The sequence below is a fragment of the Eubalaena glacialis genome, chromosome 1 (assembly GCF_028564815.1).
Source record: "Eubalaena glacialis isolate mEubGla1 chromosome 1, mEubGla1.1.hap2.+ XY, whole genome shotgun sequence".
NCBI lineage: Eukaryota > Metazoa > Chordata > Mammalia > Artiodactyla > Balaenidae > Eubalaena > Eubalaena glacialis.
In genome coordinates, this window is record NC_083716.1 from 26,480,462 (window position 1) to 26,507,566 (window position 27,105).

At 45.1% G+C, this 27,105-nt stretch overlaps 1 protein-coding gene across 4 annotated transcripts; it reads left to right on the top strand.

Moving 5' to 3' along the window:
- Positions 1-1,991: 1,991 nt before the first annotated feature.
- Positions 1,992-22,831, top strand: LOC133093804 (steroid 17-alpha-hydroxylase/17,20 lyase). 4 transcript variants are annotated; one of them, XM_061193820.1, is made up of 9 exons: positions 1,992-2,072; positions 17,283-17,463; positions 18,921-19,059; positions 19,265-19,494; positions 20,088-20,174; positions 20,566-20,781; positions 21,105-21,274; positions 21,786-21,889; positions 22,394-22,831. In XM_061193820.1, the coding sequence occupies exons 2-9, from the start codon at positions 17,389-17,391 to the stop codon at positions 22,678-22,680; spliced, it is 1,308 nt and encodes a 435-aa protein (XP_061049803.1). In that variant the 5' UTR covers positions 1,992-2,072; positions 17,283-17,388; the 3' UTR covers positions 22,681-22,831. The 4 variants fall into 4 exon arrangements, with proteins under 4 accessions (XP_061049803.1, XP_061049814.1, XP_061049793.1 ...); XM_061193831.1 differs by having other exon boundaries at positions 2,024-2,072; positions 17,301-17,463; XM_061193810.1 differs by lacking the exon at positions 1,992-2,072 and adding an exon at positions 4,535-4,622.
- The last annotated feature ends 4,274 nt before the right edge of the window (positions 22,832-27,105 follow it).

Genomic DNA, 27,105 nt, shown 5'->3' on the forward strand with positions numbered 1-27,105 from the left:
CGGATGGGACTGAGTAAGGTGAGTGTGACTGAAACTGAGCTGAAGACACCATTAAAAATGATGGTTATGGGGTGTGCATGTGACTGAAAATTTTCCAGAGGCTTGAAAACAGTCACCTGTAGGATGTATTTATGAGATAAATGATAAGGATCTCCCCCTCTAAGTCCTTAAACATGTGAGTTATGTGATGAAAACTAGATTTGAGACAGCTTCTGATTATTTCGGGCAAAATTTTTGCATCAGTGATAAGGAGAGTGTTGAGAAAGACCATTCATTTTAGGATTGGTGAGCTAATTGACAGTGATTTTTCACCTTACTGTAGTTTTACAATGCTTTAGAAGTTTACAAAGATCATTGCCATATGTATGTGCCTGGATGAAAAGCAAAGATATATGTAGTAGTATGTAGTAGTATCTTCCTTCTCTCCCTCCTTCTGCCCAGGGAAGTGATCTCAGCCTTTGTCTGCAGTGAGTAAACCAGGAGTGGAGGTGGATAAAGGAGTGAGATGAGTGCTTTCCTCTAGGAGAACAAAGGCTGACAGAGAGGATGAGGCAGGTTAGTTGGAGTGGAATTGGGGGAAGAAATCCATGGCTCTATCCTTGAGAGGCAAGACCTCAGGCGATGGTGATGTATGAAGGGCATTTCTAGGTACTGGTGCCCTGAGTTGTTATACTTGCATAAGAAACCTCCTAGAAGAAAGTGCTAGAGTTGTTTGTTTGTTATTTAAGTTTTGTTTGTTTGTTTTGCAGGGACAAGGTGTTGACAGTGTTAATTGGTGTGCTGAAACTGGCATCAAGATGGCCCAGTCCAATGGGAACATTAGCTTCTTTGGTTCAACACTGGTTCAACTCCGAACAATTATATGAATGTTTGGTGCCAGTATTATCATTATTTTCCCTAAATTAGAGGACACTAAGGCTCCAGAGAGACTAAGACAGGAGCCAAAGATCAGAGTCCATGGGCTTCTCTGTGAGGCCTCATTGTGAAGGCCTGAACTATGGCTGGAGATAATTTTAGAGACCTGTTGTTAGGAACCCACTGTGTGTACTAGATAACTTGATTTTGAAAATTGGAAAGTGTTGTACTAACAGGCTCTGAAACCCTTACTGTAGTCAGTGGGTATTAATACTTTTGGATGGAAACCTGTGGATGTTCACAGGCGCAAATGGAAGTTAATGACACACATTCATTGAAAGTGTTTTCATTCGACCACAAAGGAGCCTCTAGGTCTGCAGCTCTTTTAAAAGTTTTGTTTACATGTCCTTCTGAGAATTCTATCAAAAGTATGGCCCTTTTCCCCAGAAGAATGCACATATGCATACACACAACCCAGCATACAATTGTAGGGAGGATCTAGGTTCTGCAGCCCACCTACAGCATCCAGTGAATTCAGCTCATTCTTTGCTGACTTCACCAAGGTCACTTGAGTGAACTGAAATTCTCTTCCATCATAAAATTCTCCACATCTTTCGGGCAGCTTTAAGCTCTACCTAAAAATAGCATGAAGAAAAGTAATAATTCCATCCATAATTAGAGACAAGATTCTTGAGTCCAGCATGGAAACCATGATGGTGCTTTGATCAATGAGATTGTTCTCCAGGGAGGGAGGTTTTAGTAACTTTTGTGACTGACTTACTCCTTCTCCTCAGTTGCTCCAGGAGTCATCTGTGAGTAAGTCCTTTCAAAGGGGATGATTTTGACTCCTGCAAATTTAAGCAGATCAGAGGTCCTGGGTAGAGGATTTAGAATAAGAAATAGCATATAGTAACCCTGGTTGTCAAATTACATTGGCTTTACAATAAGATTCTGCTCATTTGGTGTAGCTCAACTCTTTTCTTGTTCCCTTGGTTTTTTCATATACTAGACAGGCCCAATTTTAATTCTGAACATTGAGTTCTGTTAGGTAAACAGGAGTAATTTTAAAGTCCCCCTCCCCCGAGTCACTTCTGTCCACGGAGACAAGCAAACCACCGTCGCTGAAGCCCTGGCAACATGTCCGGATGAGCAGGGGAAACTTCCATGATCTTTTCAGTCAACTTGAACAGCTCCTGAAGAAAATCTCTCTTCCTTCAGTGAGTAACTTTTGTCTTATCTAAAAACTTAGCTGTGGTCTTCTTTCTTCTTCCCTTTTTTCCCTGAGGCTACTTCAGCAAAAAATGTTTTGTTTTGTTTTGTTTTTTTAATTGAGGCTTGCCTGTTAGGCCAGGGAAGAAAAAATAATTTGTTTTATGTATGTTCTTATTTGAAGTGAGTCGTGACTAACTACACTAAGAAGATGAAACACTAAAGATACTTTGGGGTTTTTTTAGTGTCCTCTTCACTCATTTGTTAAACTCTAGGGTTCCTGGTTCATTGAAGGTAATTAGTGTTGGTAGGAACAGTGTCATTTATAATAACAGTCATCACAGCCCCTTACATTTCATATCCATTGAGCTTTCAAGTAGACGAGGCACAAGGCCAGTGAGGGGGGTGAGCAGAGAACAAGCCCAATTCCTAATCTAGAACACTCCTTACTGAAACTTCATACTGGGTTTTATAATGCAGAAGAGCAATCGTTAGTGTAATCTTGAACCCCTTCCCCCTTTTTGATTTGTGAGGTATGAGAGAAGTGTCTTAGTCCCCTCCTTAGTGGGCAGTGCCTTGAATGGTTACTTGAGGGTGTGGAACTTTAAAGATCACAGAAATGTACCTTCTCATTTCTATTATCCCGTCCTCCAACCAAATGGAGAATCTGCATTATTGTGGGAAATTAAGATGAGATCTCTCCCTTCAAGATTGAGCCCTTGTCAGGAAGGAGGAAAACTCTCCTCTATCCTTCTAGGTTCTTCTTGCTGCCCTAAGTTTTAAATTGACATGAGACAGATAAACAGGAGAAAATCATATTTAACTTTGTATGGGAATCCACACACATAAGAGAGTCTAAGACCCCACATACATAAGAGGTTCAGAGACAGAAAGGTAAAATGAGGTATATACGCCATCATGAGCTAAGGAATGGGGCAGGGGTCTGGGTCTTCCTAGGACAGGAGGGTCATTCACAGGACATTAAGGAGAGCAGATGCTTGATAATTAGATGTTTGTTCTGCCATGTAGATGGGGCCACTAAGATAAATTTTATCTCTGGTAATTACCTTTTCTAGGAAAAATCCCCAATTTAAATTCTTCTAGGTAGTTAAGAGAGGGGCAGTGAGTTTCTCCTGAACCCGCAGGGTCTTGATTGTATTTACTTCAAAATGAGCCTCATGCAAAAGTAGCCCATTTGGGGGAGGCTTGTTCTGAACCCCTACAGATCCAATTTTTATATTTCCTACTGTGGTCCTAGGAAATTTATAATTTTTAAAGAGTGTTTCCCTTTTCTTCATTTTGTCTCCCTCATGAAATCCTTCTAGCTAAAACGGGATGGAAATAATTAATGGAAGAAAATAAGACATTGATTAAAATGGATATTTGTTTTTATTATTTATTTTGGATTACTTCCTCACTTCCATTTTAAATTGCAGTATATGATCTTAGAATTTGAGCTGACAACTAATTTTCTTCATTACACTGATCTCTCACCTTTTCATAATTGGTTTGCTTAGCTCTTAGAATTTTCATTACTTTATTTCTTCATATGTAATAAAGCCATACTAACTTGTAATATTTGAGGAAGTAGAGGGAAGTCCAGTTTAAATTAGCTTAAAATCTTAAATACAGTATCTTTGAAGGAATGTTATATTATCATTTGTGTGTGTGTGTGTGTGTATATATATATATATTTACATATATATATAACTTAAATCACGTGTTACCTAGCATGCTCCTTAAGGAATTTGCAATTACCTGAGCCTTGGTTTTGCATGTAAATGGATACTTCTAAGTGCTTGAGCCTACTTTGAAAGATTCCTTAACAGTTTAACCAGTAATCCTTAAAGTCTAGGTTATACTCATATTTAGTAAACATTTTCTTTTCTCATAGCTAGGATGAAAGTACATTTAGCTCAGCTCTATGAGGTATTACATTATTAATAAGTAGCGTGGCACTACTAGGACTTTTTTTTTAGAGAATCTACAGTGCTCTCCATATACATGTGCATTTACATGACTATTACATCTACTACACACAGTGATGTGTATGTGCACATGTATTACAATCCCTGAGCACACCACATATTTGCGGACAAATTGAGGAAAGGATCTTTGCGTATAAACTAGACTAAGTTTTCTGAGGGCAGGAATCGTGTCCCTTGGCATTCTTCTTCCAAAGTAAACATGTCTGCCAAAGACTTTGTTCTGGTACCCACCTTAGTTGGGGGCATCCTTTATGAGGAGCAGCTCCAATTCCTTTCTGCCTTTCTGTTTGGGTGCTAATGAATGGGAGGGGGGAGTATGTGTCAGGGGAAGGCTGGGAGGTTGAGCTGTGCACTGTCTACATACTTGTGAGTGGGAGTGTGATTCCTTGCCCGTTCCTGATTCTCTTGCCTGCCACATCATAATCACAGTAGTTAATAGCACAGGCCCTGAATTTGAACCTTGGCACTCTCATTTTCCAGCTGCGGAATCTACTTTGAACAGATCTAATTAATCTCTCTAAGCTTCAGTTCCCTGATCTAGAAAATGGGGGTCATAAACACCCTCACCAGGTACGTGCACTCTAGGAGGGATTTTTTTTTTTTTGATGTGGACCATTTTTAAAGTCTTTATTGAATTTGTTACAATATTGCTTCTGCTTTATGGTTTGGTTTTTTGGCCTCGAGGCATGTGGGATCTTAGCTCCCTGACCAGGGATTGAACCTGCACCCCCTGTACTGGAAGGCAAAGTCTTAACCACTGGACCGCCAGGGAAGTCCCTAAGAGGGATTTTTGATAGTGGCAAATACTATGCCATTTTATATAAGGGACTTGAGCATCCACAAATTTTGGTATCCATGGGGGTCTTGGAACCAATACCCCGTGGATATGGATAGACTACTGTTTGGGGGGATTTTTGTTTTAATTTTGAAATGGTAGCTTTATTTTTTACAAGTTAATTAAAATGTAAATGTTTTAATAAACTAAGATTTTTCAACAATCAGATGATAGAGGTATCACTGATATCGAAGGATGAAAAGCAAAATGTACAGCCAGACCACATTGTGACTAGGGCTGTTAAATCAGCGTCTGAAACCACTGCCCGCATGGTTCATGACGGTGCAGGGTCAAGTTCTCAGAAAGAATGTCATTAGCTTAACTCAGTCTGAGAACTGATTCCCCTTCGGCCATATGCTGCTATTCCAATCAGAGTCACAAGACACAAAGGCACAAACTGGGTGAAGTCACATGAGTATAGGAGGCAATGATTGACATCTCTAGCACAGGAGCCATCCATTTCTAAACTCTATGAGGGTCAAGAGCAGTATCTGTTTGTTAAATGTTGAACATTAGTAAAAAAATGACCATAAAAAAAGATTGAATATCGGTGATAGATAAAACCTTGAGAACGGTGAAATCATCTAGGGAGAATGTAGATGGAGAAGGGCCAAGGACAGGCGACTAGGGAACCTTGACATCCATGAGGGGACAGAGGGAACAAGAAGAGGAACAAAAGAATTACCAAGAATCCAGAGCTATGTGATATTTCATATTAGAGGGTTTAAAGAAGATGAAAAAATCAATAATGCTAATTGAGAGTTTTTATAAGAGAATGTCCGAAAGCAGCTACATGTAAAAGGATGAAATTAGAACATTTTCTAATACCATATAAAAAAAACAAAACTCAAAATGGATTAAATACCTGAATGTAAGACTGGAAACCATAAAATTCCTAGAAGAAAACATAGGCTGAACACTCTTTCAGTAGCAATATTTTTTTGGATCTGTCTCCTAAGGCAAAGGAAACAAAAGCAAAAATAAACAGATGGGTCTTAATTAAACTTAAAAGCTTGTGCACAGCCAAGGGAACGATCAACAAAACAGAAAGACAGCCTACTGAATGGGAGAAAATATTTGCAAATGATATGACCAATAAGGCATTAATATCCAAAATATATAAACAGCTCATATAACGCAACATCAAAAAAACAAACAACCCAATTAAAAATTGGGCAGAAGACCTGAATAGACATTTTTTCCAAAGAAGACATAAAGATAACCAACCGGCACATGAAAAGATGCTCAACACTGTTAACCATCAGGGAACCGAAAATTAAAACCACAATGAGATATCACCTCACATCTGTCAGAATGGGTATCACCAAAAAGATCACAAATAACAAATGTTGGCAAGGATGTGGATAAAAGGGAACCCTTGTGCACTGTTGGTGGGAATGTAAATTGGTGCAGTCACTGTGAAAAAGAGTATGGAGGTTTCTCTCAAAAAACTAAAAATAGGGACTTCCCTGGTGGTACAGTGGTTAAGAATCTGCCTGCCAATGCAGGGGACACGGGTTCAAGCCCTGGTCTGGGAAGATCCCACATGCCACGGAGCAACTAAGCCCATGCGCCACAACTACTGAGGCCACGTGCTGCAACTACTGAAGCCCATGCACCTAGAGCCCGAGCTCCACAAAAGAAGCCACTGCAATGAGAAGCCCGCGCACCACAAGGAAGACTAGCCCCCACTCGCTGCAACTAAAGAAAGCCTGCGTGCAGCAATGAAAACCCAAAGCAGTCAAAAAAAAAAACTAAAAATAGAACTACCATATGACCCAGCAATTCCAATCCTGGGTATATATCTGAAAAAAAAAGGAAAACACTAATTCAAAAAGATACATGCACCCCAATGTTCACAGCAGCATTATTTACAATAGTCAAGATACAGAAGCAACCCATGTGTCCATCAACGGATGAATACACACACACACAATGGAATACTATTAAGCCACAAAAAAGAAAAAAAAAAGAATGAAAATTTTGCCATTTGCAGCAACATGGATGGACTTGGAAGGTATTATGCTAAGTGAAATAAGTCAGACGGAGAAGGACAAATGCTGTATGATATCACTTATATGTGGAATCTAAAAAATAAAACAAACTAGTGGATATAACAAAAAAGAAACAGATTCACAGGTATAGAAAACAAACTAGTGGTTACCAGTGTGGAGAGGGAAGCAGGGAGGGGCAAGATAGGGGTAAGAGGTTAAGAAGTACAAACTACTACGTATAACAGAAGCTACAAGGATATGTTGTACAGCACAGAGAATATAGCCAATATTCTATAATAACTGTAAACAGAGTATAACCTTTAAAAATTTTGAATCACGTTATAAACCTGAAACTAATATCAACTATATCTCAGTAATAAATAAATAAATAAAAGAAGGTCTGAAAGACATCCAATGGATTTCGCAGTGTGGTGGGGTCAGAGGCCAAACTACAATGAGTGTACAATGAATGCAGAATAAGATAGAGACACAAGTGTTCATCATATTATTCTACCAAGAAGTCTTAACACGGAAGGAGAGAAATTAAAGGAAAATTAGAAGGGAACAGGGAGCACAGCATCAGTGGAGGATTTTAAAATTTTGTATGGGATAAAAGTCTTGAGCGTATTTGTCAGCTGAGGAGAAGAAGCCAACAGAGAGGGTGAGTTGAAGATGCAGGAGGAAAATGATAAATGAAACAAGAATCTGTGGGAGGTCTGAGGAAACAGTGTCGAGAGTGTAGGTGGAGGCCTCGATTTTTTTAAAAATAAATTAACAGGGGCTTCCCTGGTGGCGCAGTGGTTGAGAATCTGCCTGCCAATGCAGGGGACACGGGTTCGAGCCCTGGTCTGGGAAGATCCCACATGCCGCGGAGCAACTGGGCCCGTGAGCCACAATTACTGAGCCTGCGCGTCTGGAGCCTGTGCTCCGCAACAAGAGAGGCCGCAATAGTGAAAGGCCCGCGCACCGCGATGAAGAGTGGCCCCCGCTTGCCACAACTAGAGAAAGCCCTCGCACAGAAACGAAGACCCAACACAGCCAAAAATAAATAAATAAATTAATTAATTAATTTATAAAATTAATTAATTAATTAATTAACACAGTCATTAATACAGTTTCTATTTCTAGTCTTCTCTTCCTTTTTTCTTTTTTTTTTTTAGTGTTTAACTCAACTTTGAAATGGGTAATGCATTCACATGATTCAATGCTTTAAAAGATCCAAAAAGGCAGGCACCTCTTCCTACCACCACCACCCTAGCGGCGGCTTCTTAGTTCTTTCCAATGACAACCAAATTCATGAGTGTCTTTTTTTTTTTTTAATGAACTTATTTATTTATTTATTTATTTATTTATGGCTGCGTTGGTTCTTTTTTTTTTTTCAACATATTTATCGGAGTATAATTGCTTTACAATGTTGTGTTAGTTTCTGCTGTATAACAAAGTGAATCAACTATACGTATACATATATCCCCATATCTCCTCCCTCTTGCGTCTCCCTCCCACCCTCCCTATCCCACCCCTCTAGGTGGTCACAAAGCACCGAGCTGATCTCCCTGTGCTATGTGGCTGCTTCCCACTAGCTATCTATTTTACATTTGGTAGTATATATATGTCCATGCCACTCTCTCACTTCATCCCAGCTTACCCTTCGTTGCTGCACGCAGGCTTCCTCTAGTTGCGGCGACTGGGGGCTACTCTTCACTGCGGTGCGCGGGCTTCTCATTGCGGTGGCTTCTCTTGTTGCAGGGCACGGGCTCTAGGCACACGGGCTTCAGCAGTTGTGGCTCTCGGGCTCTAGAGCGCAGGCTCAGTAGCTGTGGCGCACGGGCTTTGTTGCTCCGTGGCACGTGGGATCTTCCCCGACCAGGGATCGAACCCGTGTCCCCTGCATTGGCAGGCGGATTCTTAACCACTGCGCCACTTGGGAAGTCCCTCATGAGCTTCTTGTGTGTCCTTCCAGAGATACTTTATGCGTATACGAGCAAAAAAAAAAATACATACATTCTCCTTTTTTTACACAAATGGGGGCATTCAATACACATCATTCTTATTTTTGTTTTTTTTTAAACCTAACAATATATTTGGGAAATACTTCTATAATAAGCATATAAAGTGTTTCCTCCTTTTTCGAACTGCATTTTATTCCAGTCTCCTATTGATGGGAGATGTACTGCTAGCAATTGTAAACATTGCAGAAATGATTTGTTTTTGTACACTGAACTGTGAGACATCTGCAGGATAAATTCTTAGAACTGGAATAATTGGTTCAAAAGGTATGTACACAGAAAATTTCAATCTATATCATGAGAAGCTGAATAGCATTGCAGTTACAGGCTAAGAGCTCTAGATTGCTTTAATTCCGGCTTCATCGCTGACTAGTTTTACAGCCTTGGGCAAGTCCTTGTGTCTGTTTCCTCATCTGTAAAATGGAGATGTTGATAATAATAGCACCTACCTTAATAAGGATTAAATAAAATAGTACATGTTATACATAGCAAATGCTCAATAAAGTTATTATTATTTTGCCAAATTGTTAGAGAGATTGATTAGAATCAGGAGTACCAATTCTTTATCTTTAAGGTGGAGGGAAAGGAAGTGATAAAGTGGAAATTAAGAGAGATATAACTTAATGGTCTCAGATTCCTTAAGGAAAAGGAAAGATTATCTCCTGAGCATGAAAGGAAAGGGGTTGAGAATGGGGTTTGAAATTCAGAGGAGTAATTGAAATGGAAGTAAGGGTGACAATCTTTGGATTTGAGGTGAAGGAATTGTAAGGCTGGGATGTTGGATGATCATCCCCCAAGGATTATAACGTCATGCACGATGACGGCAAGAAGAGAGGAAAGTTGTAAGCTTCGTGCCCAAAATCTTAAAATGAATCTTCAATGAAAATGAGCAACATGAGGTCAGTAAGGAATTGCAATAACAAAGGTTAGAAACTGCAAAGGAGCAAGAATTCAGAGGTGGAGGAGTGGTGGTCTGGAGGCTGTGGGGAATGAAGAGAATGTCAATTCCATTGCCTTACCAGGACATCAGGTGTCTTCATTCAAAAGGACAGCAGAGGTATCAACTCACACCTGTTAGAATGGCTGTTATCAAAAAGACAACAAATAACAAATGTTAGTGGAGAAAAGGAAACCCTTGTGAACTGTTAGTGGGAATGTAAACTGGTGCAGCCACTATGGAAAACAGTATGGAGGTTCCTCAAAAAATTAAATATAGAACTATCATATGCAATTTCACTCCTGGGAATTTATCTGGAGAAAACAAAAGCACTAATTAGAAAAGATATATGCACCCCTATGTTCATTGCAGCATTATTTACAATAGCCAAGATATGGAAGCAACCTAAGTGCCCATCAATAGATGAATGGACAAAGAAGATGTGGTATATATATACAAGGAATACTACTCAGCCATGAAAAAAAGAATACAATCTTGCCATTTGCAACAAAATGGATGGACCAAGTGGGTATTATGCCAAGGGAAATAATCAGACAGAGAAAGACAAATATGGTACTACACCACTTATACGTGTGCCTAAAAAATGAAACAAATGAACAAACATAACAAAACAGAAACAGAGTCATAGATACAGAGAACAAACAGGTGGTTGCCAGAGGGGAGGGAGATAGGAGGAGGAAAGAAATAGATGGGGGAGATTAAGAGGTATAAACTTCCAGTTGCAAAATACATGAGTCACAGGTATGAAATGTACAGTGGGGGGAATTTAGGCAATAATTATGTAATATCTTTGTATGGTGATAGACTTACCATAATTAGACTTACCGTGGTGATCATTTTGAAATGTCTAGAAATATCCAATCACTATATTGTGTAACAGGAACTAACATAGTGTTGTAGATCAATTATACTTCAAAACAAACTCATAGAAAAAGAGATCAAATTTGAGGTTACCAGAGGAAAGGGTAGAAGGAGGGGGAATTAGATGAAGGTAGTTAAAAAGTACAACTTCCAGTTATAAGATAAATAAATATTGGGTTGCAGACTTTCCTGGTGGCACGGTGGTTAAGAATCCACCTGACGCCAAGGAGAAACTAAGCCCGTGCGCCACTACTGAGCCTGCGCTCTAGGGCCCACGAGCCATAACTACTGAGCCCGTGTGCCACAACTACTGAAGCCCGGGTGCCTAGAGCCTGTGCTCCGCAACAAGAGAAGCCACCGCAATGAGAAGCCCGCACACCGCACCACAGAGCAGCCCACGCTCACCGCAGTTAGAGAAGGCCCGCGCACAGCAACGAAGACCCAACGCAGCCAAAAGTAAAAAATAAATAAATTTATTAAAAAAAAAATAGTGCTTGATGAGGACTTATAGACGAAAAAAAAAAGAATCCGCCTGTCAATGCAGGGGACGTGGGTTCGATCCCTGGTCCAGGAAGATCCCACATGCCACGGAGCAACTAAGCCTGTGTGCCACAACTACTAGGCCTGCACTCTAGAGCCCGCGAGCCACAACTACTGAGCCCTTGTGCCACAACTACTGAAGCCTGTGCGCCTAGAGCCCATGCTCCGCAACAAGAGAAGCCACCGCAATGAGAAGCCCGCGCACCACAACGAAGAGCAGCCCCCGCTCGCCGCAACTAGAGGAAGCCCGTGCGCAGTAACAAACATCCAGTGTAGCCAAAAATAAATATAATAAATAAACACATAAATAAATAAATATTGGGTTGGCCAAAAAATTTCATTCAGGTTTTTCTGTAAGCTGTTACGGAAAAACCCAAACGAACTTTTTGGCCAACCCAGTATTAGGATGTAATGTACAACATGACACATATAATTAACACTGCTGTGAGTTATATATAAAAGTTGTTTAAAAAAAGAAAGTTGGTAAGAGAGTAAATCCTAAGAGTTCTCATCACAAGGAAAACATTTTTTTTTCTATTTCTTTAATTTGTATCTACATGAGGTGATGGATGTTCACTAAACTTATTGTGGTCATCATTTCATGGCATATGAAGCCAAACCACTATGCTGTACACCTTAAACTTATACAGTACTGTATGTCAATTATATCTCAATAAAATTGGAAGAAAACAAAAGGACAAATGGGGGAAAGGCTGTCCGAAGGAGAGTCCAGTTTAGGTAAGGCAGGAGGTAGAGAGAACATTCTATAGCCAGATAATGAAAATGAGGAAGTATGCTTGGACATCCCTGGTGGTCCAGTGGCTAAGACTCCACACTCCCAGTGCAGGGGGCCCGGGTTCGATCCCTGGTCAGGGTACTAGATCCTACATGCTGCAACTAAGAGTGCACGTGCTGCAACTAAAGATCCCGCATGCCACAATGAAGATCCCTCATGCCGCAACTAAGACCCAGTGCAGCCAAATAAATAAATAAATATTTTTAAAAATAGCATCTATTTGTTAAAAAAAGGAAGTATGCTTGTTCTAGAAACAGAGAATACCAGAGGGGTCAGGGGAAAGGTTTTGGAGAGAAGGAGAAAAGCAATTGGATGTGTGGAGCAGAAGAATAACAAAGAAAGATGGGGATGGGAATAAGTGAGGATACAGGGAACCTTGAGTCAATGGTGAAGTCACTGCTGTGAGAAGCTGATGCAAGCTATGGATCCTCTCTCCAGAAAAAAATATATTTATACATACATGCAACTGTTGCATGCAATCTCAGGTAGGTCACAAACTCCATGGACACCCAACTTTTTAATTTTTTTTTAATATTTATTTACTTATTTTGGCTGTGCCAGGTCTTAGTTGCAGCACATGAGATCTTTGTTACAGCATGTTTTTTAGTGGCGGCATGTGGACTTCTTAGCTGCGGAATGCAGACTTTTAGTTGCGGCATGCATGCGGGATCTAGTTCCGCCACCAGGGTTCGACCAGGGATTGAACTCCGCACTGGGAGTGCAGAGTCCTACCCACTGGACCACCAGGGGAGTCCCCCCAACTTTTTAAAGTAAATTTTTTTCTTCATGTGTATTTTATATTTTTTAATTTTTATTTTATATTGGGGTATAGTTGATTTACAACGTTGTTTTTAAAGTAAACTTTTTATTGAAGTATAATATACATGCAAATAATTGGTTTCCCACTGAAAGTGAACTTCCCTATGTTACCAAAAACCAGATCAAGAAGCAGGACATCACCTGCTCCCCAGAATCCCCGCTTTGAGTCCTCTTTCAGTCACTAACCATCCCGCAAGGGTAACCGATATCCTGACTTCTATAACCATAGACTAGTTTGATCTGTTTTTGAATTTTATACAAATAAAATCATAAGGATGCATTCTTATAAGTCTGGTTTCTTTACTCAATATTACGTTTGGGTGGTTCATCCATGTTGGTGCATGGAGTTGCAGTTCATTCATTCTCATGTCTGTATCATATCCCACTGTATGATGTATGACAATTTATCCATTCTACAATCCATAAATATCTGGGTTTGGGACTATTACAAATAGTGCTGCTGTAGGCACTCTTGCACATGCCTTTTGGCGAACATATGTACACATTCTGTTGGTTATACACCTAAGAATAGAGTTCCCAGGTCATAGGTTCAGCTCTAGTAGATAATGGGTCTTATGTTTTGACAAGGAACAAGGAAAACAGGGATGCAGGAGAAGTGGAATTCATACAAGCTTTCAATCTGAATTCTAGTATAAAGTTATACAAGATATTTTGCATTGATCATTTATCAATACTGAGAATGAAATAAAACCACAACAATCAAAGACTGGATGAATAAACCCAAGGGGAGATTCACTGAAAAGATTAATACAACTTCTGACAAGTCAAGAAAAAAATAGAAAACGTAAAATTTTAAGAAATATTAATTGCCAAAACGGACTCAGGAAGACTCAGAAGAGTTGAGGAGACTAATAATTATTGAAGAAACTGGAAAATTACGTTAGAGAATTATCTCTCCAAAAAAAGCACTAGGACCTGACACTTCTCATGGTCACCTTTCTTTAGTGCTTCAAAGAATAGATAAATCACATGCTATTTAATCTGCTTTAGGACATAGAAAAAGATGGAAAGTTTCTCCAATAACTTTACATAACTAGCGAAATCATAATACCAAAACTTGACAAGGCATAAATAAGAAAACTACAACCCATTTTTTCATATGACTAAAGATGCAAAAGAAAGAAAATCCTAAGTAAATTGCAAAGAGAATCCAATTCTGTATTAAAAGAAGACACTCTGGATAAGTTAGTATTATTCTAGGAATGGTGGGATACCAAGAAATCTACCAATATAATGCATCTCATAAATAATTCAGTATTTGTCAGAAGTCTTTAAAATATGTATACATAGCCTTTGACCAACAATTCCACTTTTAGGATTCTATCCTAAGAAAATATAACACTGATGCACAAAGCTTTCACCACAAGGCTATTCCTTAGTGTTGTTTATATCAGCAACAAAGACAAAAACAGAAAGAACACAATACAGGGTCAGCTAACCTATCCTCTACATATGAAATAACCTATGACAATGAAATAATATGCAGCCATTAAAAATAATGTAGAAAAGTCTTTAATAACATAGAAAAATATCCATGCCAAAAAAATGCAATATGGCCTCATGTAGGTTAAAAAATACGTTTCAAATTTTTAATTTATTTTTAGCTATCTGCGTTCTCCAGACTTTTTGCCATTATCATGTATAACTTTTCTAATATAGTGATAAGGATGTGAAGCAACCATTTTTAAATTCCTGTTTCTTGTTTGTGATTGGGGGTGAAATGTCAGAGAATCACCTTGGCATTCACTTTAGGAACAGAAAGTACTCATTCGTATTTCTCTACCAGCTGGTTGACCCCACTTAGGGCCCAGCCTGGATCACAGGCCTCCCCACTTCTCACCCAGCTGTCAAACTTTACACAAGATCTCATCCAGTCTACCCCAGCACTGATGCCAGATTCACTCTTTTCAAATACCACTGTACCCCTGTCACTTCCCTGCCGCAGAACTTTCAATAGCTCCTCACCCTCCCTAGCTTTCCAATTCAGGGCTCCAGAGCCTGATTCAATGTACCTGTCAGATCGTACTTCTCAGGGGCACCCCACAGTACACCCCCTTCACATCTGTAGTCAGGACCATCACCATCCCACACACATCGTGCCCTTTCCGGCCTCCACATATTTGACTCTGCTGCTCTCCCTTCCAGCCGTGCCCCTCCTCCCCCCTCCCCATGCCGCTGCCTAATAAATAGTCCCAACTCTCCTTCAAGGCTTAGCTCAAATCCCCTTTCTTTCATGAAGACTACCCCAGCTCATACCTCTGACCGCAAATGGGCCTAAAAGTCTGAACAACATTTGAACTGTTGAAGTAGTGGGCAAACAGTCTGGTTTACAAGGCCTTGAGGATTCATCTTCATCATGAGGTCCCCGCCCTGCTGCCTTCCTGCCTAATTCCAGCAGCCCTCACACCAGTCCATTCTCCTCAAACTACAGACATTGGCAGATCACCCCCCGAGAGGGGCAGAAATTCCATCTCTCACCTTTGTGAGTCTCACTCAGTGAGTCCTGGTTGCCCGCCTGAGGACCCACCTCCTCTACGATGATTGACACCAGGAGTCACGCTGGTGATGACTGACACTGTCTTGGGACTGTGACCTTACCTGGTATTATCAAATCATTGCTAAATACTGATTGAGCCACTGAAGGTTTGCAGCAGAAAATGAGGATTTTGTCTGTCAGGAAGATCCACTAATAAGAGTTCAGAAAAAGTAGGAAGGCCATTTTGGTATCACAATGTTAAGAGTAAATATTGAATGAGTACTTACTCCGTGCCAGGCAGCACTTTTACATGCATTATCTCACTGAGTCACAACAGCCTTAAGAAGCATATTCCATTCTTATCCCCATTATAGAGGAGGGAACTGAAACTCTGAACAGCTAAGTAATCATAAAATTACTATATGACCCAGCAATTCCACTCCTAGGTATATACCCCCCAAAACTGAAAACAGGGACCCAAACAGATACTTGTACACCAGCGGTCCCCAACCTTTTCGGCAGCAGGAACTGGTTTCGTGGGAGACAATTTTCCCACAGACGGTGGGGTGGTGGGGGGCTGGGTCAGGCGATAATGTGAGCAATGGGGAGCAGCACATGAAGCTTTGCTCGCTCGCCCGCCACTCACCTCCTGCTGTGAGGCCCGGTTCCTAACAGGGGGTTGGGGACCCCTGTTGTACACCCATGTCCATAGCAGCATTATTCACAGCAGCCAAAGGTGGAAACAACCGAAGTGTCCATGACGAATGGACAAACAAAATGTGGTATATCCATATAATAGAATATTATTCAGTCATAAAAAAGAATGAAGTTCTGATATATGCTACAAAGTACATGAACACATTATGCTAAGTGAAATAAGCCAGTCACAAAAGACCAAATGTTATATGATTCCACTTATGTGAAATAGGCATAATTCATAGAGACAAATTAGATTAGAGGTTACCAGGGGCTGAGGGGAGGGGGAAAAGGGGAGTTATTGCTTCATTGGTACACTTTGTTTGGGGTGATAAAAACAGTTTTAGAAGTAGATAGTGGTGATGGATGTACAACATTGTGAGTATATTCAATGCTACTAAATTGTACACTTAAAATGGTAAATTTTATGTATATTTTAACATAATAAAACTTTTTTTTTTAAAGTCGTATAGCTAGAAAGTGGTCAAGCTAGAATCTGAGCCCAAACCTTTCTGACTCTAGGGCCCGTGCTCTCAATCCAAGAGTTTTACTCCCCCTAGAAAAAGCAGCCAACCAGGAGCCAGGAGGGCTGGATTCTTGTCATCACCATCTGTGTGACCTTATACAAGCCTGATCTTCCAAGGCCTCACTTTCCTCAGCTGTTAAATGATAAGATTGAATAGAATATCTCTGACAATCCCTGCTGGTTATAACAGTCCTGACAGTGTCAGCTATCCATTGATTGTGATTTTACAGCATGGAAAATCCCAAGCCTTGATTCCTGACCTAGATATCATTTGCTTCTGGCGCACTCTGGAGACATTGATGGACAGGGAGCGAGGGAGAGGGACCGGCCGTCCACCCCTTACCTAGCCCCTCCCCTAGGGGTTTGCCCTGGAGTCGAGCCAGCTCTTGAAGAAGGCCTCCACTCCTCTCCCCATTCTGGGAGAGGGATCGGGCCTGGCTGTGCTCCAGGATAAACTTCCACAAGGCGAGCAATAACATAAAGTCAAGGTGAAGATCAGGGCAGCCCTTAAAAAGGCCTCCTTGCACCCTGAAGTGGCTGAAGCCACTCCACAGCTGTTTGTCCTGCCTGCCGCCACCCGGCCACCATGTGGGTGCTCTTGGTTCCCTTGCTGCTCGCCCTCGCCTATTTATTTTGGCCCCAAACCACGGGCTCTGGTGCCAAGTACCCCAAGAGCCTCCCATCCCTGCCCCTGGTGGGCAGCCTGCCGTTCCTCCCCAGACATGGCCACCAGCACGTGAACTTCTTCAAGCTGCAGGAAAAATACGGCCCCATCTATTCCTTTCGTCTGGGTTCCAAGACTACTGTGATGATTGGCCACTACCAGCTGGCCAGGGAGGTGCTTCTCAAGAAGGGCAAGGAATTCTCCGGGCGGTCCAAAGTGGTAAGCAGTGCCTATCATCCCTCTTCTCTCACCACTCCCTGGGGATGTTCAGTTCTCCAGACAAGGCCATGCCTGGAATGACACTTCCAACTCCAACAACCTGTGATTCTTCCAAAAACAGACTGCCGGGGCTGTGGGTGGGAAGTGACCCCTTGGACCCCATCCAGCCTCTAAACTAGGCAGGAAGAATTAAAGGAAGATTTCATTTTCTGGGCTTCCCAGGAGGTGGGGTGGGGTGGGAGTGGTGGTTTGAGGGCGTCAGGGAGCCCTTAAAACAGTCATCTCTCCCGTGAACTGGATGATGATCTCTCTGAGCTTAGACTTCCATAATTAACTGAGAGAGTGCATATAAAGCACTTAGCCCAGTGCCCAGTGCGGGAAGTGCTCAATAAACAGCCTTGATGAATGCTGTTCTTCACATGGAAAAGGTGGGGAGTGACTGCTGTCCTCCGTGGAAAGTTGTGAGGGAGAAATACCCTGGCTCTTGGAGGGCTGGGATTGCTATTTTCCTGGAGCTTTCTCCAGCTGCTCCAGCCGCAGGGAGCTGACCCATGGTAGCGCTTTGAGGGAGGATGCTGATGAGCCAGCCTATTGAGCTTTCTGTTTTGCTCCTGGGGGGCAGAGGGGAGTGGGGGTTAACCATCCAGCAACACTGCCAGCCCCCCACTGCAGCACCCGGCTGCTGAGAACTCCCTTGAACATCCCGGGCAAGGCCCCCCGGCTGCTCATCTTTGATCAGACCAAGGGTTGACTCTTTTTACCTTGGACCAGTCAGCCAGGTCTGCGGGCCAACTATCCCCCTTCCAACTCTGCTGAGGTCTTCTCTCCAGAGCAAAGAGGAAGGAGGAGGCTAGTCAGATGGGGTTTGCAGGTCAGGGGATAGAAGAGGGGAGGTGTGGGAGCTTTATGGTTTGGGGGGTGCCTCTGGGAAGAGGCAGCTTGGCCCAAGTCCAGACTGGGTGGACAAGAAATGTGCCCTCTCCAGATGCGGCCCTGGGGTGGGCACACAGCCTGGCAATGGAAGGGTAAACTAAGGGCGGCTGAGCTGCTGCGCCTTTAGCAGCCTCCGCCCCCAGAGGGCCCAGGGAAAGGCAGGGGTTTGGGCTGTCCTCGGTCTCTGCTCCTGTTCCCGGGACAGGCACAATTTAGAGAGTTCATCCCATCCACAGCTGCCTTCCCCTGGTCAGAAACTGATGAGAAAAAGAGGCCACCTGTCACTGACCTGAACCCCAGGACCGCTGCATTCTAATTCAGTGTTCTTTTTCTCCTCGCTCTGTCTCTCTGATGGAGTTGGGAGTGTGAGGCCATAGGTTCTGTCCTACCAAGGCCTTACAGTCATGGCGGAGTGGAGCAGGGAGGTCCCACACGGAGGCGGAACGGCAGGTACCTGCCTTCTTCCCCAGGGCTAGAACAGGTGGATGGTGTCTGATTCCTATGTCCTTTCCTGCTTTCCAAAGTTGACTCTAGACATCCTGTCAGACAACCAAAAAGGCATCGCCTTCGCCGACCATGGTGCCGTCTGGCAGCTGCATCGGAAGTTGGCACAGAACGCCTTTGCCCTGTTCAAGGATGGCAACCTGAAGCTAGAGAAGATCAGTGAGTGCCCAGCCAGCCCTGGGCTGCTGGAGGGAGAAGAGGTTTGGGAGGGGAGAGGGTTCTGGATGATTCCATCTAGCATTTTCTTGGCTACCGCTGCCATCTACTGGACATCTGCTCTCTGTCCTTGACTAAGATGGAACTGGTAGAGAGGGGGTGAGGGGGCGGCTCAATTCCCCACCCTCATGCCCCTCTCTCCCCTCAGTTAATCGGGAAGCCAGTTTACTGTGCGACTCCCTGGCCACCCGGCATGGAGAGTCCATAAATCTGTCGGAGCATCTCTCTCTGGCGGTGACCAACATAATCAGCTTTATCTGCTTCAACTTCTCCTTCAAGAATGAGGATCCTGCCCTGAAGGCCATATACAAGTTCAATGATGGCATCCTGGAGGCTCAGGGCAAGGAGATTTTGTCAGACATATTCCCTGGGTTTAAGGTGAGGATGAGGCCGGGCGCCACCGTCAGATCTCAGCAGACCCTGACAGCACACCCAGTTCTTCTTTCCTCTTTCAGTTCAGCTCCAGACCCACCTTTTTTTCTGACCACCTCAGCCACAGTGACCTCTACCTCCTCTGACTCTTAAAACCTTGCTGCTCCTCTACAGAAATCGGTTTAGCTTTTAAATTTTGCATTTGAATACTCATGATAATGGCTCTCGTTTATTTACCAATTGCCATGTGCCAGTACCAGCACTCCACAAGCATTAATCATGCATTTCCCTTGGAAGTGGGTTTTATTATCCCCATACAGTTGAGAATACAGGCTTCAAGAAGTTAAGGAACTTAACCAAGGCTTGAGACTCAAGTCTATCTTACTACCCGGTAAACCCTCAATCAGTGCTGGATGTTTGATTGAATGGGGAAGGGGACGTGGAGGTGACTCCTTTCTCCCTTGTTTGGAATTGTCCTAGCTGTCACTGATGGTCCCATTCTGGGTCCCTATCCTGCCTTCCATTCTGGCTGAAGTTTGGGGTTAGAGTGGGAACTCTCCAGAGACAGAAAGGTAGGATTTGACATTTCTACTTTGCAGATTTTCCCCAGCAAGGCCCTGGAAAAGATAAAGAGTTGTGTTCGAATGCGAAACGAATTGCTGAGTGAAATCCTTGAAAAAAGTAAGGTAGGTGATGGAGCAGAAGAGATGATGAGTTAGGTGGAAAGCATCATGAGGGCAGGGTTGGGTCCATTTTGGGCACTGTAGGATCTCCTGCACCTAGCAGAGAGCCTGGCATATAGTAAGTGCTCAATAAAAACTGACTTAACTAATGAATAGGCGTGGAGAAGTGAGGAATTGAAGAGGATCCTAGAAGGGACTTGTCTACCCCCCAAATTTAAAGAGGGCCCAGTGCTTCCTCCTACTTCCATAAGCTCATGGGTCCTGACTAGCCTCACTCCACTCCCTCACTTCCAAGTGGGGGAAGCCTTTGTATCTACAGTCTGCGGTGAGAGTATGGCAGGGGTTACAGATGGGGCTCCTTCCTCATCACTGTCTCCCAATCTCACCCAACCAGGAGAACTTCACCAGTGACTCCATCACTAACTTGCTGGACATACTGATCCAAGCCAAGGTGAACGCAGACAATAACAATGCTGGACCAGAACAGGATTCAAAGCTGCTTTCAGATAGACACATGCTCACCACCATAGGGGACATCTTTGGGGCCGGTGTGGAAACCACCACCTCTGTGATAAAGTGGATTGTGGCCTTCCTGCTACATTATCCTCCAGTGAGCTTCCCCCTACCCCAGCCTTCCCAACCACTCTTGACCCCAGCCAGACTCACCTCTGCTCCAGAGAGGGAGGAAGAGACTATACACTCAGGACTTCTTTGCAGGATGACTGGGCTGCCGCACCCCTTACCGAAGCAGTGGTTGGCTCCGGCCCTTGGGTGGAGCTGCCCCGTCTTCTGGAAACAAAGCCTGGGCTCGCAGAGCCACCACCGGGAAGGGTCTGGGCCAGTTCTTCTGGATGTGACAGTAGGATTCTTCTAAACCCTTGCTTCTCCTGGGCTTAAACACCCTGGTAACATCCACCCTGTTCTGGCCCTCAGTTGAAGAAGAGGATCCAGGATGATGTCGACCAGAATATAGGTTTCAATCGCGCACCAACTATCAGTGACCGGAACCGCCTTGTCCTGCTGGAGGCCACCATCCGAGAGGTGCTTCGAATCCGGCCTGTGTCCCCCACGCTCATCCCCCACAAGGCTATCGTTGACTCCAGGTGTGCCTTCCCTCCCAGTAACACCCAGCCCACCTGGTCCCTCCTCCATCACCCCACCCCCCCAGCTGGCTACAGTCAACCACTGACTACCAATCATCCTACCCATGACCCTATTGACCAATGTGTCTACCACCCACCGACACCCACTGACTAATCCACAGATCTACCTGACCTCCCTCAGAAGCTGCCTGCTGCCACATGGAGACACGTGGTGTGGGATGCTCCTACCCAATCCAATAGCCACAACACACATACATACGGACAGGCACCAGCTCAACATGCATACCCATGGGCCCTGACAGGCCCACAAGTGTTGATACATAAGTGCTTGTCAGGAGGAGAGGGCTGGATTCATAGTCCACCTGGTAGAAGCTGAGGAAAAGATGAGGGAGTGGACAAGAGGGAGCAAAGGGCTCTTTTCCCCAAAGTGGGGGACCACAGAGGCTTGGGGCTGAGCAGGTGGGGAAGGGCAATATTCCAGACCCTCTTTTCCTCTCCCTCCCTGGGGCAGCATTGGTGACCTTACCATTGACAAGGGCACAGATGTTGTGGTCAATTTGTGGGCACTGCATCACAGTGAGAAGGAATGGCACCGGCCCGACCTGTTCATGCCCGGTGAGTCCCTGTTCTGTCCTGCTCCCTGGCCACACAGCCACCTCTGTGCCCACCTTTCCAGCACCACTTCCCCTCTGCTGAGCTTGCTACTAGCAAACTCCTGACTCCAACTGCGTGGACCTGGTGACACCCCCATCCTACGCTAGACTTACCCAGATTCTTCACAGCTGGGTTCCCACCTTCTCCTTCCACCAACTGCAAATCTCCTCCTCTAAGAAGCCCCCTAGGCATATGTCTCCCGTGAAGTCAGACCCTTCTCTCCTTGGATGGTGGCATTTTCATCTGTTAATACGCCTTCTTTCCATCCGTCCTGAATATTCCATCTCCTCTGTGTGATTAAGGGCTACCTGAGAGCAGGGCTCTCTCTCTCCTCAGACTGGGCCCCCCTCCCCCAAGTAAGGCGGTCTATCTTCTCAGACTGGGGCCCCCTGGGCAGGACCATGTTGCCCCCGCCCCCACTTACTCCTGCCCTGGGCCCTGACTGACACCTCCCCATGTCCACAGAGCGCTTCTTGGACCCCACGGGGACCAAGCTCATCTCGCCATCGTTAAGCTACTTGCCCTTCGGAGCAGGACCCCGCTCCTGCATAGGTGAGATGCTAGCCCGCCAGGAGCTCTTCCTCTTCATGGCCTGGTTGCTGCAGAGGTTCGACCTGGAGATCCCGGATGATGGGAAGCTACCCTCTCTGGAGGGCAACCCCGGTTTAGTCTTACAGATCGATCCTTTCAAAGTGAAGATCAAGGTGCGCCAGGCCTGGAAGGAAGCCCAGGCTGAGGGTAGCACCTCGTGACTCCGCCCTGTGTGACCCCACAGCACGGAATTAGAGGAGCTCCCCCACCTTCCCCAACCATTCCTCCCTCCTCCCCACCCACTCTGCCTTCTTTTCCAGCCTGCAGCCCTGGCAGTGCTGTGCATAAACAGTTGTGTTTTTTTTTTCAGAAGGTCTCTGAGCAGCTCATTCATTTGTTTGTTTGTTCACTCATTCTTTCAAAGAGTATTTTATTGAGCACCTACTATGTACCACTCACTCACTGTCCCTGGACCCTCAGGCTCCCTGGTCTTACATGAAGCTTACATTCTAGTAAGGGCTGACAAATGAGCATTTCAGAGACTCGTAAGTGCTTTGGAGTCAATTATACTAGGTGCTGGTGATGTGAGAGGAATGGCAGAGGTGGGGGGTGGCCACTGTGAATGACTGATTGGGGAAGGCGTGAAGATGTGGGGGGAAGGTGTCCCATGCTGAGGGAGCAGCAGGTGAGCAGTTCTCAAGGTAGGAGAGGTCATTCTGTCTACAGCAGAGCCAATGAAGGGAAGAGTGGTCCCCGATGAGGTCAGACTGCAGGCAGGGCCAGGTCCCATGGAGTCTTTCTAAGTAGTAGGAAGGAGTTTGGGTTTCTATTCCAAGTATGAGAAGAAGTCACAGGAGGGTTTACACATTGAAGTGGAAAGGTCTGGTTAATATTTTTTAAAAATCATTCGAGTTGCTGAGTAGACACTGGTCTGCAAAGGGATGAAAGTGGGGGCCCTGGGGAGGAGGCTGTGCTGGTCCCGGACAGCAGGATGCTGGTGGCTTAGACCCTGGCGACAGCAGTGGAGATGGCAAGAAGTGATGGGATTGAGCTTACATTTTGAAAGCAAAGCAGATCATGTTTGCTTTGATCCACTCATCGCTGCATGCATCTCAAAGCTTTGGCTTTGGGGAAGTGTCTATAATCCATAAACTCAACCCACAACTGCCCATCCCTCTCGTCTTGGTCCCCAAAGACTGGTAGGTCTCCTTTTCCTCATTCTGTACTGGGGTAAACACCGCAAGGAAAGGGCTTCCACGGCAGCCTCCCGCTGAAGTGCCCAGGCTCTGCCCCTGCTCCCCACCCCCAAACCCCAGGAAGTCTGTAAATGCCTCACTAGAAAATGGAGCCCAGACTTCTTCAAATCTTAAAACCGACATCTTTAAACCTTGGCCACTGGCCAGTCCGCAAATGAAAGGTGTCCTGAGATGCCCTGGGAGAAACTGACCCTTGCCCTTTAGCCTAGAGAGAGGCCTCAACCCCAGCTCCCTGGCGCCAGCCAGACCAGGGTCAGATCATCAGCGACCTGGTCCTTCCCTTCTGACTGGAGGAGGACTCTGGACGGGCTGGCAGGGCAAGCCTGAGACTCCGCCTGGCCAAGTTCCAGGGAGAAGAAATCAAGGGAGCCCCCGCAAGGAGGGAGGGCCAAGGCTTTCCACCACAGCAGCCTCTTCTTCCTTCAAAGAGCTTTGCTAATCCAGGGGTAGTTGACCATTCCCCACTGCCCCCCAACTCAGTGCTGGCCTTCACTGGCCCGTGACCCTAAGGCCTTGCTAAAGAGCCCAGAGGAGTCGGTGGGCAGCTGTGGCTGACCCCGGCCTCCATCACGGGGAGCCTAGAGAGATGCTGCCACCACAGTGAGCGGATGAGAAAGGGGTTAAACTGGAGGTGGCTCCCTCCTTCTCCTGGGTTCCTCTATCCCCACCAGCTGCTCGCTGGTCTAGAGCCCAGCTACCCTCAGCTCAGAGCAGAGGGGAGCTGACTGGCTGGAGGAGAGTTAATTTCTCCAGATTTGCTCCGAATCTGAAAGGCATTTTGCGGACTAGTGAGGAACAGATAAACAACATCCCCTGTAGAAGCAGTGCATGAGTGTAACTGGGAAGGAAACATCCACTCTCCTTGATTCAGACCACTGAATGGCAGGGAAATGAGAGGCTAACCCTTCATTTTGAAGATGAGAAACCTGAGGGCCACTGGGGGCAGGTGTGTGGGGGGTGACTTGCCCTAAGTCACCCAGCAGCCTAGCAGCAGGGCTGGGACCAGAACCCGGGATTTCAGTGATGCAGGATGAGGAGCCAGCGTGCTCTCTCACAGGTCTTCCGCGTCTGTGCAGAGGGCCTGAGTGTCTGGCTGGGGAGAGTACAAAGCTGAGCATCCTTCCAGGAAATAACCTCGTGAACTCTGACTCCTGCCCAAAATGCCCTTCCCCTGCCTGGAAGGCCTTTTCCCACCTACCTAAATCCTTTTAGCCCTCAGCTTCTGTATATTGGTGTGGAATCGAACGTGCGCCTGAGCACCTGCCTGGGCTGCAAATGGGTGTGGTGACCCCCAGGGATGCTGCCACCCCTGCATCTCTGGAATTCAAGACTGAGCCCTCTTGTGTTCTTTTGGCTGCACATCAACCTGACAAGTAGGTTACACACACAAGAGGAGTGAGGCAGATGCTCTAAATCACTTGGCTAATTGGTCCAGTGGTAAAAGAACTCTAACTCCTTATGCAGAAGGAATTCCAGATCTTTGGCAAAGCTGAAAGGTCTTCATCAAGACCCCACAGTCACCTTTTGAGCCTCAGACTGCCCTTAACCAGGCAATGGTGTAATGGTAAATAAACATTGAACAACCAGTTCTCTGGTGCTGGTGGTAGGGAACAGCCTTGATTTGTAGTGTTTGCTGATCACTGTGGTGTAAACATTCCCACCATGAATGTTCTGGTTGGCCTCTGGTGGCCACAAAGCCTGCAGCAAATGAGGAGCCCTCTCTCCAGTCATGCTCAGAGGGATAAACACCCATCTCAGGACAGGAACCCAATCACAGAGGCTAGAGAGGGGTGGGGAGAGGCCTGCAGGAGGAGGCCCCAGGTTCTGGGCCCCAGGCTCCCCAGTTTCCTAGCTCTGGATCTTAGGCTCACTGCTAGCTTCTCATTTGTAAAGTGGGGTAACTTACCACCTGTGCTGCCATCATCTGAGGTTCTGGTGAGGATGAAAAGTAGAAAGGGCTGTGTGAGCAGGAGAGTTCCACGCTGTTGGGAGTTACAGAAGATGAGAGGTCAGGCTGCGGGAGCAAGTTTTCTCAGTGTTGTCATTTACAGACCGAGTGAGCGTAGGCAACTTACTTGGCCTTCTTAAACCTCGGTTTTCTCATCTGTAATATGGGTGGCTGAGATGTGTGTAGAAATAGCACCACCAACCCAGAGGGCTGCTGAGAACAAAATATGGACCTACATCTCGTGTTCAGTGCCTTGATAAATACTGGCTTTATTATCATTGCCTATATCCAGACCCACAAAATAAGTCCCTCTCTAAGGGTTTTACACAAACCTCCCAAAGGCCACCAGCTTGGTCAGGAAGGAGAGCAGGTACATCCGGATGGGCCCATCTGCAGGACGATACCACCAGGGATGCCCCCCTTGCAGCTCCAGATGGCCCTGCCGACTGCCCCCTCTTTCTCTCCGGAGCCAGGGCAGGCTGGCAGCTGGGAAGTGGGTGGAGACCCCAAAGACAAACTTTTCAGGGTTCCAACACCAGGGTGCTTTGTAACATTTTCCAGTGGGACTGGGTTTCTTGAGACTCCTTGGTGAGAAGACATGCAGTGGAAGGTTAAACTGTGGTCAGGAGCAGGCTTATACAGCGCGGAGAAACTTCAGATCAAGCGAAAATCCTCTTCTCCCCCTCACAAGCCACAAAAGCTCTTTTTTAAAAAGTCTCCTCTGAGGAAGAGCAAAACACTCTTGCAAGGAAAAGACACAAAGAAGGTCCAAATAACTCATTATTTTACAATGTTTCCAAGGGGTTACACCCTTGCTGTGGAGGTTAACACTGATCTGAAGCAGGTACCACCTGCCATTTCAGCACTGAGGGGCTCTGGTGGGTAACAGCTGGCTGGGTGTGGGGTCTCTGGGGGGCTTATGACGAGGCAAGGGGACAGGGGTGAAGAGGGGATAAAGTACAACAGCTCCTGAGAAAACAGTGTCTGCTTTACCTGCCACCACGTTACTCCCCTGCTCAGCGTACCCTTCTCTGGTTCCCTCTCACCTTTGAAAAGAAATTAAAAGTTCTTCACGTGGCTTGTGAGCACCAACAGTACAACTCTTCACTAGTCTGGCCAACTAGTTAATTGCATGGGCTTTGGAGTCAACAGATGTGGGTTCTAATCCTTGGCTCTACCACAGCTCCACCAGCTGTGTGACCTTGGACTAGTTAATTAACTCCTCTGAATGCTTCATGCCCATTAATAAAGCGGGAATAATTACAGTCCATACTTCAGAGGGCTGCTTTGAGGCTAAAATGAGAAAACGTAGGTAAGATGCTTATACGAGACCTGGTGTTACATAAACAGTCAATAAATAAAATAAGGACAAATTAAAATCTTTTTATTATCAGCTTACCTCTCCAGCTTCATCTCCTGTCACTTCCCAGAATGCAGTTACC